The sequence below is a fragment of the Bos taurus genome, chromosome 17 (assembly GCF_002263795.3).
Source record: "Bos taurus isolate L1 Dominette 01449 registration number 42190680 breed Hereford chromosome 17, ARS-UCD2.0, whole genome shotgun sequence".
Classification (NCBI taxonomy): Eukaryota; Metazoa; Chordata; class Mammalia; order Artiodactyla; family Bovidae; genus Bos; species Bos taurus.
In genome coordinates this window covers 40694326-40706779 of record NC_037344.1, presented here as the reverse complement: position 1 = coordinate 40706779, position 12454 = coordinate 40694326, and the positions used below count along the sequence as shown (strand labels likewise).

At 35.9% G+C, this 12454-nt stretch overlaps 1 protein-coding gene across 8 annotated transcripts in view; it reads left to right on the top strand.

Annotated features, from left to right (window-relative positions):
• The window catches only part of TMEM144 (transmembrane protein 144), a 69053-nt gene extending 57590 nt beyond the window's left edge, over nt 1-11463 (top strand). For 4 of the 8 annotated variants that reach the window (XM_024977206.2, XM_059875977.1, XM_005217620.5 and 1 more), the window contains exons 11-12: nt 2459-2512; nt 7885-11463. In XM_024977206.2, the coding sequence (XP_024832974.1) occupies nt 2459-2512; nt 7885-7968 (138 nt within the window). In that variant the 3' untranslated portion in view covers nt 7969-11463. 8 annotated transcript variants of the gene reach the window in all.
• Nucleotides 11464-12454: the final 991 nt, after the last annotated feature.

The following is a 12454-nucleotide window of genomic DNA, read 5'->3' as shown; positions in this document are numbered from 1 at the left end:
ATCTCTGGGAGGTGAGGGCCTAGATCTTTACTGCTACTGGACTCTTGCTTGATTTCATTGTCATTATTCAGTTCAAAGATGGCCTTATCTGCATGAAGAAAAAGGTCAGCCATAACCTCCAGGATCTTACTTTCTTCTTTATTTTCATCATAGAGCTAGATTTGCTTTAAGTTTAACTTTTTGATGGAAAATTTCAACCATACCCACCACCCAGCTTTAAGAAGTATGGATCTGGCTAATCTTGTTTCATCAAGAGTACATTTTTCACATCCCAGCAGCATACTTTTCCTCCCAAGGACATGTATTTCCACTGTTAGAATCCATTGGTGACTAAACCGGGAGTTCCTTGAAAGCATTATTTGCTTTTCCTTGGCAAATATTCAATTAAAAAGCAAAAAGGTGAAGAAAGAAGAAAAGCCCATGTAGCAGGACAAGGGGCTCTCTTTCCAGTCTTCCTCAAGGAGCTTAACAGCCAACTCAGCTTCTCCAGAAGGGTCAGCCTCTCCAGATGGCTCCAGCTCACCTTCTTTTCAAAGGTCAATTTATAAATGTGTCAGTTCAGTTCAGTCTCTCAGTAGTGTCCGACTCTTTGCGACCTCATGAATTGCAGCACGCCAGGCCTCCCTGTCCATCACCAACTCCCAGAGTTCACTCAGACTCACGTCCATCGAGTCCGTGATGCCATCCTGCCATCTCATCCTCTGTTGTCCCCTTCTCCTCTTGCCCCCAATCCCTCCCAGCATCAGTCTTTTCCAATGAGTCAACTCTTGGTATGAGGTGGCCAAAGTACTGGAGTTTCAGTAATTTGTGTTAATTTACAACAGAAAAATGCATGATCCCAATGCCAAAACAGTTGTCTCTTTTGTTTAAGATGCCCTCCCTACTCACAAAGATTCGGATGTGACTTAGGGACTGAACAACAGCCTTACTCGGATCTCCTTTGCCTGAACTGAGCCAGGCACATTGACTTCTGCTTGGATTACTTCTAGCAAAGCACTACATTGCTCCTTGCAATAACCCTTAAGCCACGTCCAAACTCATATTTAAAAAATCATCAGCCAAAAACCTGCAGAGGTCAACGGTACCTCTTGGTATAGTCTTCGCCCACGTACTCTGAAAGGGAAACGAGTTTCCAGATTGAAGAGGATAAAGTGCGATTGGCATGATAACATTAATATTTTGTGCCCTGTGCTATTGTTTCCTCCCATCCTGCCCAAAGTCAGTGTGGAATTGCTAAAGGGCCCAGGTGTTTCTTGTTTGGTTTGGATTTTTGAGGCTTAAGACCATACATCATTGGTGGAAGACAGTTCCTTTGACCTATTTCTCTGGCTCTTTGGATCTTGACTTTTCTGGAACCTGATAAACAGAAAGTAATGTGTTCCCATTGCTTGGCTTACCCGTCAGGAGTGGAGTCCAGCTCTGCTGATCCAGTCATGTACAACTGGGAAACGGGGAAACAGGCTGGGATTGTTTATTTGGAACTCTTCCAGAGTTTGTGCAGGACTTGAAAAGGAATCATCAGAATGCTGATACATCTCTTTCACAAAGACAGCAATTGATCTAAGTTACAATGTTTTCCTTTCTCAGCAAAAAAAAACAATAATAATAATAATAATAAATGCTTTAAGAGCTTAAAATTTTCAAATTGCAAATCTTTTTTCCGTCTCGTTTCTTCTCTTTTGTCCTATATTATTTCATTCCTGTCTTTTTTTCCTGCTCACTAACCCACTGTTTATTTTTCCATCATGATTTTTCCATCTTGCCATAATACTATCTTTAGCATTCATTAGAGTGAAATGTCAGATATAGCTGATTACTGTCCAGTAATATCAGTTGAAGTGTTAATTGCTGAGTCGTGTCCTACTCTTTTGCAAACCCATGGACTGTACCTGCCCAGGCTCCTGTGTCCATGGAATTCTCCAGGCAAGAATACTGGAGTGGATTGCCATTTCCTTCTCCAGTTAAGGAAAACTTTAAAGTACATGCTATATTTCAAGTCCAAAATAACATATTAGAATTTCTTCAGTTTTGAAATTATCTCATGCTAAAGGAAGTTATGTTTATTCATACACTTGTTCCTATTAAGCCCATTTCTAGTATCTTGAGGAACTAGTGAAAAAGATTATCTATTTGCTTATGAAAATATTTTGTTATAAATCACATTGAAGAAAAACATTCTATGGCACACAATATTCTATCACCATCAAAAAAATAAAAATGAAAACCATAAAGAAAAAAAAGGGAAAAAGTCTTCGTTTTTCTCCTAATGCTGCTTAGTTTAATTTAATGTTGAGTTTGAATTGAGATTATGAATAGTTTTTCCTGACAATGTTATTATATTGATTTAAAATCAAAATTTATTTGATAAGTGTCAGGTCAGCTCTCCAACTTACTGTATTTGTATAGAGTACAGTCACAGAAAAATAGCCAATTTAATAAATTTTTTTTTAAATTTAAGGGTCCAGGATTTATAGCTACAATGTGGGGTGTCTTCATGTTTAAGGAAATACAGGTATGTACATAAAAGGTGCAGATCCAGTCAAGAAACATATTTAATAGTATGTGTTATTTCTGAAAACTGCAACACCAAAGCCCAGGGCAGAAAACATGTGAATGAATTTGACAGGTCAGATATTCAAAGTGTTATCATCTCTAATTAGAAAAGAAAATACTAACCATATGATAATTATTATGGGTATGTTTTTCTCCACCCCAACCTTAGAGGAAAAATGCTTTAGTTGACTTTATTTTCCCTTAAGACATTTTGGTTAAATCATCCAATAAAATCAGATAGATAGAAATTTTATCTAGTGAAAAATGTTAGATAAACAAGATGAAAATTTTTACCCCCAAAATTAAAACATCCTTGAGGCAGATGGAATTTGAGAATAGATTTTTTGTTGTTGTTGAATCTCATGCTTTCCAAACTCCTCCACATCCAACCAGCATCTTTATAGGAGAACACCCTCTCAAGTGTAAATGATGGTGACTTAAAAGTAGTTCTAGGATGTGTGTGTGTGTGTGTTTTCATTAAACATTGTTTTTAAGATTTTTTCCCCCTTTACCTTTATTTGTGGCAAAAGCCTTCAATTGAGGCTGTGTGAATGGTATTTTGTAGTAGTTTTTACTGAAAACAATATAAATTAGAGACACTGTCAAGGCATTATGGATATAATATTTTTTGCCTTAACAAGAAGCAAATAATTCGTCTCTTTAAGAAGATCTGACGTTGCTAACCTCTGGGAGCCATAAGGTGAACATGTCCTTGGAAAATTCTTAAAATGATTACTCAGTTTTAGGTTTAAAACGTCATTTCATTCATTTCAAATGAAATGTGTTGACTTAGAAAGTCGTAAGATGTTAATACAAGTAAGATTTTCAGGTTAAAGAAGTAATTTGTTTAGAAGATATTTGGATCACAATCTTGATTGCTGTGTTTTTAAATTTACAAGACAACTTAAAACATTTATAGATGTTATTCTTTTGAATATGTTTTTTACTTATTTTAGTTAGGATTGCTTTCCACACAAAAAAATAATTTTATGCCAAAGCACACTCTAAATCTCTTCACAAATATTTCATCTGCTTCATGAAGGATAATGAATCCTATTTAAGAACTGGATATTATTCAGCATAACATGCTGAAACCTTAGAAAATCACAAGCCTATTTACAACTGTATGTATAAATAAACATAAACTAAGAATAGATTTATTATGAAGCATGTAAAAATTATTTTACAGTATAACAGTACTGAATTAAAATCTTCTTCCCTAGATAGAGGAACTTACTTGAACAAGAGAATACCTAACCATTGGGCCTACTGTTAATTCTTGAGAGTCTTTTAAAGAGACACATAAAAGACAAAATGACTTTTTAAGATACCTGGAAAAAAAGCTCAGACCAATTAGAGGAGGGGCTTTTAAAAATGATAAAACATGACCAAGTAGGGTTTAATTCAGGAATGCAGTAATGGATCATATTATGTATAATGTAATTTATTGTACTCTTTTTAGATAGAAAAGAAACTGTGTAATAGTATATATTCAATAAGTATTTACTAAAATTAAAAACCAGTTTTTAATTGAGAGAACAACCTTTAACAATAGGAGGAATAGGATATAAGAGGAAGTTTAACTGATATAAGATGTCTATCAAAAACTATGTAAATACATAACTAAAGTGAAACATAAGCATTCTCTGTCAATTATATCTCAATAGAACTGAAAAAATATGAGTTCTCTATAAGTCAAAGATCTTTCCATCATTGCTGTTACTCAGTATTTTCTGGAGATCATAGCCAATGGGCTAAGATAAAATTAAGACATGAGAAAAATAAGGAAAAATATTGTTTGCATATAATATTCTCTTCTTTAAATTTAAAAAAAATCAGCTGAAAATCTGGAGAACCAATAAGATCACTTTGTAAGGCACTGAAATATAAATATTAAATTAGTAACTTTCCAATATGCCATCAAGAACCAATTAAAAAGAAAAAAAATAAATGCTATTCATACCAACAAAAATGATAAAAATGTAAGAAAATTGCAAGAAATGTGCTGAATTTAAGAAATAATTTCCTATACTCCAGAACATCAAAGATTGTCATAACAAATGAGCAACTCACCATATCCCTGATAGAACAGCTCCCTGTTGTTATTGGACAGCATCTCCATTCACCATCAGTGTAATTCCAATAAAATCCCAGGGTGTTCCATCTATAGATGTGCAAGCGAGTGCTTGAGTTTGGCCAAGTATGTATCCAAATAAAGAGAGGGAAGGCAAAGCTGAAAACACAGCAAATTTTGTTGACCTTTTGGGCTTCCCTGATAGCTCAGTCCTAAAGAATCTGCCTGCCAAGCAGGAGACATGGGTTCAATCTCTGTGTTGGGAAGATCCCTTGGAGAAGGAAATGGCAACCCATTCCAGTATTCTTGCCTGGGAAATCCCATGGACAGAGGAGCCTGGAGGGCTACAGCTGAAAGCTCAATGAGTTTTGTTGACCTTTTAACTCTAGTTAAAACACCTTACAAATCTGTCTACAAGCAGAACTTAAGGAGTGTCCAGTGTACTTATCATTCAAAGCAAATGCCTAACGGCCTCTTGCCAGATGACCTAAAGGACAGTTTTAAACACTTTATATGCCAATGAGTTTAAGAGTTTAACTAGACACTGAAACCAACATCCTATTTGAATTTTTTAAATTATTTTTCTTAAAAACAAAACCCTGGAGGGGAAAAAAAAGCAATTTTTTAAAAAGTTTTTATTAAGGTATAGTTGATTTATGACGTTCTATTAGTTTCTGCTGTGCAGCAAATTAAATCAGTTATACATCTACATATATTGGCCCTGTTTTAGATTCTTTTCCCATATGGGTCATTGCGTATTGAGTGGAGTTCCCCATGCTGTAGAGTAGGTCCTTATCAGCAAAACGTTTCACGTTTGTGACTTGTAGGTCCTGTCAGCTATGTCTTGAAGCAGTCCTGGAAGACACATATTTAAAAGTCCACAACCTACAGCAGTGAGGACTTAATCGGAGATCCGAGCACTGTGTGGAAGAGTTTAAAGATTTTATTTCATTTCAATGCCATTAGTGCTTTGGTTGGACGCTTTGCCCTTGTGACATTCTTTTATATCTAATATCTGTTCCTCTTTGGAAAATTTGTTTTAGAATCTCATATTTAGCTATTTTAAGCTAGACCGCCAGTATATTTTTAGCAACACACTTTAGTCAGAATGTCCACAGTAATCCCAATGCAGGGAATTGTGGTAACAATTTACAAGTCAATAGTGACTTCCAGATAAAGAATGAGATGATTTGTCATTTTACTAGCTGTCTCAGAAATCCACATTAAACACTTTTTGCTTTGGGGAGATTGTTAGCGTGCTCTTTCTAAGAGTTAGCATTCACCTTTGACAAAGTAAAACTATTGCTTTTGCCCAAATATAATTGGTCTTTTTCTCTAGGAGACTAGGAAGTTTGCTCAGATTCTTAACCTTAAAAGGGAAAAAAATTTTAGTCCCTGAGAACATTGTTCTACTGTCTCCAAAGACAATAAAACATAGAGCTTACAACATATTCACATAATTTGGTTGTAAAGTGCTGATAACTGAGACCCCATATATTGTTTTTCTTTATGTCAATGATCTCATCAGTTGTTTAATTCACACAGCACATTTGGAAATTGAGTGTATTGACTCTTTGAACAAATATTTATTGAGTGCCTGCTCTGCACCAATACTGGTATCTAGGCAAAGGCTGCAGCCTTTAAGAAAAAGTTGTCAGGAAACCTTAAAGCCTTCAGGAGTGTGTGTGTGTTTATGTGTCTCTGTGTGTTGTATGTGAGTGTGAGTAAATTAGCTGCCCTGTGCTTGGCAAGGTTTTATGCTGTCTTTCACTTGTGGAACTTATACCAGAGTGACTTTTGCAGAGTTTGTGCTGGCAGTGAATCAATTAAGCCAGCCAAATCCAACTTAAAAAGACCACTCTGGTCATCAGATAGATGCAGAATCACCTACTCTAACCCAATTCTTTATTCACATGAAAAATGGGGATATACATTTTTGACATTTTGGTTATATATTAATTGTCATTAGTTTTACTAAAAGCTGATAATAGTATCATATGATTTGACTACCAGGAGATCTCAGTGTAATTGAGATCTTGTTCCACTTGCCTCAGAGTATTGGGTCTACATTTAAACCCAATCATATAGACTGTTTAGCCTGGCAATCATTCAGAGGAGAACAGCCAGGACTATGTGGGAGCTTCAAATTGTTCCCTATGAAGGATGGTCAGAGGAGCTAAAATATTGACCAAGGAAAAAAATGCTTCAGGGATATAGCACATTTATTTTCCTGTGTCTGAGGGTTTATCTTGTGGGAGAGAAATTAGAATCGATCTATCTGAACTCTTAGAGATGGAACTTGTGAGAAATACAGTATTCTACTGAACACAGAGTGGTATATGTTTATTCATATAAAGATTGGCTGGCATCCTCCGTGGTTCCATCTTTAAGACCAGTGCACCCACATGTAGCTGGGGGAGTCATCTTTGTTTCTATTTCTCCCTTGCCCTTTAGCTTGGTCTCTGTCTCTCCATCTGCACTTCATCCTCTCTTCCCAGGAGGACTGCGGTCACCTCCTCACTAGTCCCCTTGCATCCACTCTGGCCCCCTCCAATCTGTTCATCATCTGCAAAAGTGTGGGCTTTACAAAATGCAAGCCTGTCTTTTCAATATACTTGGCTCTGCCTGTTCCTCTCATGTCTTCCCATTGCTTGAAAAGTAAATCCAAAGTATAACACGGCCTCTAAGATACCTCCTGCTCAGGCATATGCATAGCCTCCAGCCTCATCAAGCCACACTTAATTCACTGCTGCACCCTCTCAGACCTTCTTTCAGTCCCTGGAAAGTACCATGTTTCTCTTACAACAGAGCTTTGCACACACATTCCTTCTACTCAAAATCTGTATTTGAGATTTTGCTGCCCTCCTCTTCCCCCAATTCACTGATACTTAGGAGCTCAACTCAACTCTAGATCTGCCTCCTTAAGATTTTGTTGTGATGCACTCACAACAGCCACTGCTGTTTGCTTGTTACTCATTCCCATCTCCCACATTACACGAGTCACTGAATAGGGGCACATTTTGCTTACCATTTTAATCCCAGAACATGTGGATGGATAGTAGGAGTGCACATGTATTTATTGAATGGGTAATGACAGAGGACCTGAGAACCTGGAAGATTCATACAGAGGGATAATGGAAAAGCATACAGGAGGTAGACCAGATGGTTAGTAAGGTCCACAGAAATCTTGAGAGTTTGTGCTTTTTATATATTTGATTCAGGTCTTCTTAATAACAGTTATTCTTTTTATTACTCAGGGTCGAAAAAACTACCTGCTGATGATGCTTGCATTTTGCATCATCTTGACTGGAGCCTTATGCACAGCTTTTTCTAAAATTTGACAACCACAAGGCCAGCAGATGGCAGCGGTACTTGAGAACACTTCTCTCCTGGACACAAGAGATTGTGCTGAAAATAGAGTTCATGCTCACACAGCAAGTGGATCTTCATCCGTCCTGGATTAGGGTAAATGATTTTCTTTCCCACAAATGTGACACTGAAGGAAAACCAGCTTTCAGTCAAGCGTAAAAATGAGAAGTTCTTCTAATGAACTGTTTATGAAAGTAGGACTTGACCTCATTGTATCTGAAGATGCTGCTTTGACCACAATATGTGTTTACTGGTATATAACCTAGCAAACAGTGTGGCATTCGTATGTAAAGAATTTTGTATGTGTCCACATTTCCAAAATATGAGCCTCATTCATGAAGACAGGCATAAAAATGTGGGGGATGGAGCAGGAAGAAGACTTATATTATGACGGAATTAGGATCCAAAGATATCTGGAGCCTTTGTGAGAAAAAATAAATGTCAGAGTTGGCAAGTGAATGTTAAAAAAGCCATTTCATTATTTTCAGCCCAGACTTATTTTTACTTCAAATTAATGTTGCCCGATTCTCAATCACCCACCCAGTTAGCTCAAAATGCCTTTGATATCTCCAGATAAAATCCATCCTTAGAGAGCAAAAACTTCCCACTGTTGAGAATATGTGTGTAACACATATACGTATGTTTACAAGTATACACCCGTAAATACACATGCATATATGAATGTTCTACTATAAATTGGGGGTAAAATCTAGAATTGCTGAAGCAAGATTCTAGCTTATTACATACCCATGAATATACACCCATATATGTATGTACTCTAACTTGTGGAGAAATTCTAGAATTGCTGAAGCAGGGTTGTAGCTTATCACAGTGAGAATTTTAAGGAACCAATACACTCCATTAGATGTACAATTTAATTTTTTTCTGAAATATATTTTTTCTAAAACCTCTCTTCTAACCAGTGGTTTTCTTTAATTTTTAAATGGTAGTTTACACTAGGTCAAAGAAAATCACAGAACATGATAATTGTCTTTAAGAAAACTGAAATGGAACGGCTATTACAGTGTTTATTACAATGGTTCCCAAACTCTTAAAATAATAGTATAAAAAAAAACTGAAATAGTGCAGTATAAGTTTCACCCACTCCCACTTGATGATATCACATTACTTTGCTACTTGGAGGGGCAAAATGTATGTGACTCCCTAGCCGATCTGTGTGGGTTTAAATCTCACCTCTACTTCATCTTAATTGTGTGACTTTGGATAAATGTTCTAGTCAGATTCCTCATCTGTAAACTGGGGCTCTTGCTAGTATCCATCTCACATGGTTACCAGGAAGTCCAAATTAGTGAAAATCTATATTTTCATGATTGTCTGGCACTTGGAAAACATTTTATAATTCTCAGCTATTATTACATCTTGTTTGAGGGAAAAAGCCTGTGTCTGTAGATTAGAGAATACATTGTAAGAACCGCTTCCCTTACCACTCCCCCACAACCCAACTTATACCTGTCTATGAGTACAATTTAAAAATGACACTGCTTAATTGTTGAATTGCAAATATAAATAAATATTTGATTAACATCTTCCAAAATCTCATTTAATTTTAACCTGAAATGTCACTAACTATACTGATAGCTTTGAATAAATTGATATGAAGCAAAACTATTTTTCTCATTTAAATATATTTAATTTTTTTTATATTAATGGCATTGAATTACTTTTTAGTTGAGGTTGCAAATTTGTATGCAAAATTTTAAATGTGAAGTAAAGCAGTTGCAGAGGAAAAATGAAAGAAAAAAAAAATCCCATTACCACTGTATAGTCTCTGCTATCAGGCAGTGCCTATAGCGTTAGTGAGAGTAGTGTTAGTAAAAGTTAGAGAAAAGAAGCTTTTTCAAAATGCTTACCAAGCCAGCACCTTTTTAGGTAGAGACTAGTCTAAATGGGCAATTGTAGATCTCCACTTTCTTTGCTTGCCTTAGGAAGTTAACGCCCATGTCTTTTGAAGTCTGGGGCTTAGTTTGGTCAGATTCTTGTGTTTGCATTAACTTTGTCTTTGCTTTCTGTCTCTTTGTGCAGAGAGGCAGCACTTATTCCCAGTGAGACTGGCATCCTGAGTAAGACTTTTCTACTATCACAACAAAAATGCCTGATTACTAAAATTCCCTAACAGGTGTTAAAGAATGAATAATATAGCATTTCCTCTGAACTACCAAATCTTCTTTTAGTCCTGTTATACCCATTTATTTGTACTGATAGAGTTGCTACCTCTTAGCCGTGTGTGTATCAATATTGGGAGAGCTTCTGAAAAACACACTCAGTAAAAAGATGAGTTGTAGAACCATGTACACAGTATTGTGATACCATTTTTAAAAAACTGTAAAAATCAAAGTAATATGTATATTTTCTATAAATTCATATGTATGCAACATGTTAGAAAAACATGTACCCCAAACTCATAAGGTTTGCTTTTAATGAGGATAAATGAGATTAAAATGGCAACACTGGATCAAGGTAACCTTGAGCATTACCTGTAATACTCTACTTTTTATGGCAATGAATTATCTATGTGTTCGTTAATATGTGTTAAAGAATCAACAGCAAAATAGTTCAGAAGCATATGTCTAAATGTTGAAGTAATTAAAACTAGGCAAAGAGAGTGTGGAGGAATGTTACTTTCATCTTTATCCTTTTTGGTGTTGGTTAAAACTTCAAAACAAGAATGCATACACACAGGTACACACAAATAAAAGCAGCAAAAATCAAGACAGTTGGGAAAATTTCCAGCTTGGGAATCCCACCTCCTAAAGGTGGATGCCAGAAACTCACTTTCATGGCCTCCGTGCAGTAGGATCTAAGCCTAGTTCCATGGTCCTGCTTGAGATCCTGTGAGCTACCGAACATACTTGTTTCAGAAATTTGGCCTCATTAAAAACACATACACACACATACACACACACACACACACACACACACACAAATATCTTACAGTCTGTTTATTAACTTTAATGAGGTATAATTTGCATCCAATAAAATTCTCCCATTTTAAGTGACCAGTGCTATTTGAGCTTTAGCAAATACACACCCATATAAGCACCACTACACACTACACACAGAACATTTCCAGCAACCCCAAAAGTTCCCTTCTGCCTCTTTGGAGCTAACGTTATGCTCCAGGCCACGAATGATCTGTTTTCTGTCATTCTAGATTGCTTTTTGCCTATTCTAAAATTTCATATAAATGGGATCATATATAATGTACCCTTCGAATCTGATTTCTTTCATGTTCTAGCCATTTTTGAACAATTTTTCTTGATCTCAAACAATTATAATTCACTCTCAATTATTTTCCCTAGTGGAAGAAAGCATATGTGTGTATTCAAAATAACAACAAAAGCAAAAATGACTAACATTTGGAATTATTATATTTAGTGTGTGATGTATCCTGCTCCAGAAATTCACTGTTTTAAATTAACAGTGTAATTAAAAAGACTTCTTAGCTACTCTTTGAGTCCATTCCCATTCTTTAATGTTCTCTTTTGAGGAGCTGCAAAACACTAAGCTGCTTAAACCAGATCACTTCCATTTTCTGCATGTTGAAAAAAAAATGCATACTCTTGGGTTTCCTACAATGGCCTAATGGATTACTATCTCTGGGGCTGCAAAGTATGAATGTGCACTTTTTACAAGTGCTCTTGGTGATTCTTATCACACCTGAACTCTAAATTCTTTTGAATCTGTGACTTATACCTTGATATTTAAAGGATTTCAAAGTACTAAGTTCTTACAAAATAAAGAATATTGTCTTCTACCTCTAGAGGAAGAGAGAAAAGTTATTTTTAAAAAACAGGTATTCATTTAATTTTATGAAGATTTGGGGGAGAAAAAAACAAAATGCTTAAAACCATTCCATTTAAGTGGTATTTTTAGCAAAAAAATAACAATAATAATAACTGGGCATTGTATTATTATTTTTGGTTCAAACACTTAATTTCCATATGTTGAATCATCTCCAGGTAGTGGCCACATCTATTTGCAGTCATATATTCATTCTTTTTTGCTTCTTTTCCCATACAGACCATTACAGAGTGTTGACTAGAGTCGCCTGTGCTATACATTAGGTTCTTATTAATTATCTAGTGTATTTTAGTGGCCAATCTGAAGTAGCCACTTCAGATTCTGCAAACTGACTCTTTCTTTCTTTAATAATAAAATCTCTAATACAATTCATATTGACAAGATCTCATGAAACCAAACAAAAATCCCAACTTCCAAATGGATATTTTGCAGCAAGATCCAGTGAAACAAATCACTGGAAATGAACTGGAGAGAAAGGTGAAAATTGTTTCATGTGTGGAGACAGCAGGCTGCAAGCCTGACCCCAACTTACTACTTATTACAGGTATAAGTCACAAATACAGCACTCCACATGGTTTTCTGGAGAACCTCATAGAGTCTTCCAAGACACTGGCTATTTTTTCTTTTTTATATGCC